The sequence below is a fragment of the Hypomesus nipponensis genome, chromosome 8 (assembly GCF_054491055.1).
Source record: "Hypomesus nipponensis isolate SF chromosome 8, ASM5449105v1, whole genome shotgun sequence".
NCBI lineage: Eukaryota > Metazoa > Chordata > Actinopteri > Osmeriformes > Osmeridae > Hypomesus > Hypomesus nipponensis.
This window is the reverse complement of record NC_140368.1, coordinates 13,183,301-13,190,000: the sequence shown is the minus strand read 5'-3', so window position 1 is coordinate 13,190,000 and position 6,700 is coordinate 13,183,301. Positions and strand designations below refer to the sequence as shown.

The 6,700-nt window shown below is 47.0% G+C and overlaps 1 protein-coding gene across 2 annotated transcripts in view; it reads right to left on the bottom strand.

Moving 5' to 3' along the window:
- The window catches only part of dpyda (dihydropyrimidine dehydrogenase a), a 123,764-nt gene extending 121,381 nt beyond the window's left edge, over positions 1–2,383 (bottom strand). For both annotated transcript variants that reach the window (XM_084703342.1, XM_084703343.1), the window contains exon 1: positions 2,215–2,383. In XM_084703342.1, coding sequence (XP_084559468.1) covers positions 2,215–2,253 — 39 coding nt within the window. In that variant the 5' untranslated portion in view covers positions 2,254–2,383. The remainder of the gene's footprint in view (positions 1–2,214) is intronic.
- Between the last annotated feature and the right edge of the window lie 4,317 nt (positions 2,384–6,700).

The window sequence follows — 6,700 nt, the reverse complement described above, 5'->3', positions numbered from 1 at the left end:
GGAGTCATACCTCTTTGTTTAAATGTCGCTCCGTACGTCTGCGGGCCTTTTTAATGAACTCAAATGGCAGTCCGGAAGGTTTCTCATTAATCTCCGCACATGAATACACCTCCGCACACACGCACGCGCACACAAAGGGGTCTCTCTCTCTCGCTCTCTGTCGTCCTCTCTTTCTGTTCGTATTTAAGAGAAGGAGCCGTAGTGACGTCGGTGGATATTAAAATAAGACATTTGACAGGACGGCGGCATGAATGGAGAATTTAATTGCACCAGAGATGGCAATTATTATGAGATTTAAAAAGCCATTTGCAGTGGCAGGAGAACAGGCCGCCAGCCAGCCAGGCAGCAAGACAGTCGTCTAGGAAGCCAGACAGGAGTCATTTCGTTGCAATCATAAGTACAGTAGCTGTGCCAAGCCTAAGGTCTTGCCACTGAAGCCATTAGGATCAGAGAGATGCTAACAAAAGCCCTTGGCTCAAAGCAATATGACTCTGTAAAGGTCTGGACTCTGTGATGGAATTGGCATCACTGGGGCCTTGACTCACTTGACTCTCCCCCCCCCCCCCCCCAGTTTCCAGGAGACAAGAGGGTCTGCTACAACAACAGCGTGAAAAGGGACTCCTTTTCCTTTAAGTAATATCTTCCTCGTTGTGCTTGGAGGATGTCTCCCTTCCACAGCTGGCCATGTCATTGGATCATTTACTTCCTGTTTAAGGCTTTCAGTAGTTCGCCACAGTGCACAGTCGGGTTCATGTTAGGACAGATCTTTGCTTGCTTCAAATGAAAATGTTTGCTAGTGGTTAATGGTTAACTATGGTAACTGACAGTTTATAGCAGGTCCTGAGTGATTTCGCAGATTTGATCATGTGTTCTAATTACAACAAACCATCCAAAATGACCTATCAAATAGACTGTAATTGTATCTGGAAACATTTCAATTGAAATGTCTATTTATAGACAATAAAATAGATAATGGCTAATGAGCATTGGAACTCACATTAACCTTCATACTAACCATGGGTTAAAAATCAACATAGATGTAGCTGCCATGCTGTTAAAATGTCATTACTAACAATCAGCATCTATGGTTGATCTATTTCGGATTATCCAAATAAAGAGTTAATGCGTGTCTGTACTCCACAAGGTTGAGTTGACTATAAGTATAGTATAAACATCCTAGTCACATTAGCATTAGTGTGCAAAAACGCTGTGCTAAGCAGGATTAGCAGGTCCTTAGTACAACTCAAATTGCCATTCATTAGGCCTGTGCAAATGCATTGTGCGTTTTGAGCCGGCTTTTACCTACAACATACACACAAGTTCAACATCCAGCAACGAGTTATTGGATCTTGTGACGTCCACATGGCCGGTCCTGTATTTCAATGCGTACCTCGTGCCTCGTATTATACCTTACTAAGCTGCAGTCTACTGTACATACAGTCTCGTAGTCACAACTAATAGCCCTGGGAAAATAAGATTACTTTGGATGAATAGAATCCACTTATGTTATGGTCGGCAGGATACGCACATAAAGCAGGGTTGCTGACATCATATTTTCACCAAAGAGATTGCATTGGGAAAACTGTTCGAAATTGCATTTCATGCTAATTCGACTTTAGTTCCGAATGCCGCAACATTCATAAGACAATAACGATGATAAGTTTGCTATGCACAGTAGCACACTGCTTCTGCAAGAGGCTCAAACATGCACTGGAAATCAGCTACCACATACAATTCAAGTTCAGAAGTCAAGAATAAAATGCTGCATAGGCTACGCGCTGTAGAAAGCTTGCTAATAAATATGTTGTCACATACTTTAAAGAAACTTGGCCAACTCAAGAGATTAACACCCACGCGATAAACTTTGCCACAATAACTTTACACAAGGCATACATCTCGACACGGAGTGCCCAAACAGTGAAAAACTCCTAATAACAGACGCCTCCACTTTACGAATGCAATCATCATTGTGTTAGATATATTTAAAGGAACAATTGTCTGCGTCTTTGTACAGGTTAGTGAACATAACCTACAGTAAGCTCACTTACAGGCGCATCATTGTTCTAGACACCAGCAATAAAGGCATCTCTTAAAATTGTTATCACAAGTGGAAACGCAAAATTCAACAGAAGCTACTTTAATTAGGCTAACATTTTGAGATGACATTGCATTTTGAGAGCAGAATACGACATTGAATTTACAGTATGGCTATACCTCGATATCCAGAAGATCCTTGCTCAGCATTCTAGCCATTTGCTTACTTTCAATTGTGTTTGTTTAACGAAAGAAGCGAGTTGAAATCTCAATAAACACGTACTGTACGACGTCGGTAACCTGTTTGATTTCTTGAAGCACTGTTTACACAGCAGGCGGCTCGGCGCAAGGGGTGGACTAGACCAGTCCGAGACAGGCACGCACAGCCAGCTTAACCTCCCTCATCTCATAGACCATGCAGCGTTTTTTACTAAAGCGTTTATTATGATTTCGCTTTAGGGACTGGACATTAGAAGGCAGTCCAAATCAACCGCAGAACTTCGGGTGTTAATGATGTGATTCATATGGTACAGCTTGAAATGGTATATCCCGATATGATTGGTAAAAAAAAGTTGTGGAACTTCTTCGGTTTGTGAAGGCGTGGTGATGACTTCATTCAGAGTGAAATAGGCCAACAACAACACAAATGCTACATATAAGATACATCAGTAAAACCGAGGAAGATCGAATGACTTGAAATCAAATATTATTTATTGCGAATAAATTAATACACTTCCAAATTAGACGTTGATACTTAATACACGTATTAAATCACATGCACGCACTTTCTCCGCCTTAATTCAGCGGAATTTATGCTTGCTGCCTGTGGTCGCTGTTCACTCTGATGAAATGTAGCAGAGGATTTCTCCTTTTGCAGTATGTATTTGCGAACAAAATACATCAACGCCAGTAAAGCCTTTGCCGTGGGTCCGGTTCTTAAAACGTGTTAATTAACGGTGATTAATTTTCTTGTGAAGTTGTGCATATTTGTGTAAAGTCAAAGTAAATTGACATCGGTTCAAATCACATGGCCGGAGAACAGTCTATTTCTTTCAGAAAACTTTACAAATCCCAATTGGTATGTTAGGCATGTATAGTAACAACACACACATTAAACCAATAACATGACACTTTTAAACCAATACAGTGTCACTTTATTTTTTGCTTACTCATATCCCTGTGGACAAGCCTTTGTGAAACGTGTAGATTTAACATGGCAGCATGTATATGGTCCAGCACGCCAAACACACCGCTTATCGATTTCTCCGTGACACACACACTCTGCCATACAATACTGTTCACCTTCTGAGGGCAGCGTTGACCACCATGAAGGGGATGCTATTGTCATGTAGAATGAAGAGAAGACAAACGATAGATGTGATGTCACTATTGCTGGTAAAAACGGATATGGGAGGTTATCGGAGGAAAGTGGATTGGTGGTGCACCTGTTAAGGTGACTGACCATGACCTCTCTCTCACACACACACACCCCCTCTCTCTTTCTCTCACTTAAATTCAATGGTCTTTATTGGCACGAAAGAGCAAAATGTTCATATTGCCAAAAAGCAGAGGTGGAATTACAGAAATATGTCTAATTTATGTTAATCACAGATTTATACATACTTCTGCGTATACGCACTCTTTCTCTCTACTTCAAAAGAGCGCTCCCCATTTACTTGATTCATCTCATTGATGCAACTCATAACCATGTGGTCAATGCATGGAGAATAAGGGCGGACGTGATGAATGTACAAGGGCTCTTTAGATGCAATGTTCACTTTAATTGTCATTGGAGCGAGGGCACATCTTTCTGAATGGTTGACTTTTAAATACACGTCGGTCAGTGTATTCCTTGGAGTGCCATGTGCCTCCTGTAGAGTCTATGGTGTTTTCTGTATCGAAGGCAGAGCCCATCTATGCATCTCTTATCTGTTCTGCTTTTTTCAGGTTCTGCAGGACAGCAGTGACTTGGCATTTCGTCCGGGGATAATATGTTCTCTCTCTCCACAAGGCCAAAGGACAGGTCAGAAATCGATTATGCACATTTAATCCCCCGAACCCCTCCTCCCTTCTCCTGCTCTCAAACATATGCAGACTCTCTCTCTCTCACACACACACACACACACACAAACACACAACCCATGTCCATGCTACCCCACCACCCACCCACTCACACAGGCTCACACACACAGAGCTTCACAGTCAGGCAAAACACAAGCACATACATACACGGACACACACGCTGGCAGGAGCTCTCTCTCTGTCTCTGTCTCTGTCTCTCTCTCTCTGTCTCTCTCTCTCTCTCTCTCTCTCTCTCTCTCTCTCTCTCTCTCTGTTCTCTCTCTCGATATGCAGATTGTGATGACTCAGCGAGGTGGCGGGGGGAGTGGCTGGGGGGGGGGGGCGGGGCGTCCTCGGTGTGAGTCCACACAGCACGCCACGCAGTGCTGACGGGGGCGTCGCCACCTCACTGGACTGTCCTGCACACGCACACAAGCGCTTTGTTTGTGCTGCAGCACCTTTGGGTGTGTACGCGTGCAAGATCGCGCGCGTGTTCGCGGTACAAGAGAGTGTGTGTGTGTGTGAGAGAGAGATAGAGAGGGTTTTTGAGTGTGCACTGCAGGGACCGTTGGCGTGTGCGTCACGTGTGCGCACGTGCGTGGGCGAGATCATACGTGCGTTCGCGCTACGATAGAGTGCGCATGTGCGTGCGTGTGTAGGAGATGAAGCGTGTGCACATCAGACACCGGTGGCGCGTGAGCGTGCGTTGGCCAAGAGGACGGGCACATCACCGGCACGCGCATCCCTTCCCAACAGTATCCTCCGTGTGGACACACAGAGAAGGAGTCCCGGAGCCCATTATCTTCAGTCGGAGCTGTGCGAGTCTGGTGGGGGGATGAGAGGTGGGAGACCTCGTTAGTTCAACAGAGAGAGAGAGAGAAAGCAGCAACAGCAGCTTTCCATAGAGCAAAACAGTGTCTTTCAAGTAGGCTGTGTGAGGCCTGCTCCTGAACAAGTCTGTCTTAGGCACCTTGTACCACCATGAAAGTCAGTCAAATCAATTCACAAATACAAGTTTCAAGTCACCATCCAAGTATTTCTATGCAGACCTGCAAGGTTTGAATGCCCGGTGCGCCCAAATGGAGTATCTCAGAGGTCTGGAAAACGAATACAGAATGATGGGCAGTTATAGTATCATGTCGTGGGAGGAGATTGACCTCTCCTCGAGAACCCAGGTCAGGTGAGGGGACACCCAAACTGACTTCAGCAAGCATGCCGGAAAGCATTGTATAACAGACGGCTTTGACCATCCTAAGATGGGGCTTTTAGGCGGGGGTCAAAACTGCTGATCAACTTTTTGTACTTCTTTGTACAGAGTTGCATGGTGTGATACACTCTGGGATATCTCTTGACCTTTCATCAGTAATCTAATGACGCCGACCGTTTTGGGGTGGTGGTTTGCCTGTGCACAGTCATTGGGAAATGTGTGTTTTCCTTGCCCCCCGCCCCGCTTTTAAGTCATGTCCTCATGAACCGCTCCAGCAGGGCAGAGATCAAAGATCAGAGATCAAACATCGATCGATACGTTCCGAACAGTCGAAACAGAGTATCAAAGTAAGATCGCAATCATTTTGTTTCTAATCCTGTGAATTCATCAGTGGCGAGGGAGAGACCTCTTCACCACAGAGACTGTCTCCGACTGGAACGGCCATTCGGTGGACGGCGACGACGGCCGTCCGCGTTGGCCAATCGCATTCGAGTGGGGCGGCGCCGTTCCGAGACTCGTCGCAGGTGGACGAGCCGCACGTCGTGGCGATGAGCGGGCGCGTATTCGCGCGCGGCGGGGGCCCGTGCCAGTGCGCGCGCGTGGGTTGGCGCGCGAGCGTCAGGGCAAGTCGCACCAGCGAGCACAACGATGATTCATAATAGATGATATTTACTGGCTGGCGATGGGTGAAAAAGATGTGTTCTGGGACTCGTGTGTTCAGTGTCTCCCGGCACGGCGGCGTGACAGGATGCATAACCTCTCCTGAATCCCATCAACTCACGGGCCGAGCGAGTGTCATCTTTCCTCTCGACGCTTTGGAGAAGTTCTCTCTCTGCGGGGATCTGTCATCAGCTCTCCTTCTACCCCCCCCCCCACCACCCCAGTCCTTCTCTTCTTTTTTTTTTCCGGTCCTTTCCCCGTCCCTGTCATGTGCTTTCCTGACACGTCGGCCCATCAGATCTCCACCAATCAGAGGCTCATTTCCTGTCCCGCAGCCCAGCGGGCGATGGGCTCTCAGGCTCGGCATGGGCCTGCCGGCTGGAGAGCCTCTGACAGACACACACACACACACATCACTGTACACTCACACAATACACACACACATAGACACACACGTCACCGTACACTCCACACCCGCCGCACACACACATCTTCACACACACAGACGCACGCACTGACTCTCAGACCTTAGCTGCACACACCCCAAATGCACACACACACACACACCTCACACCACAAAGAGATCTGACACTCAAACCCCCCTCCCCCCACCCTTACCCACGGCAAGCTTTTCTGGCATCCCAACTGGGCAGTGTCCTAGCCCGAGGGTCCTCTCACGCGCCCCCCCCCCCCCTACACACACACACACCCCAGCAGAGCACACACAAAGGGAAGGCA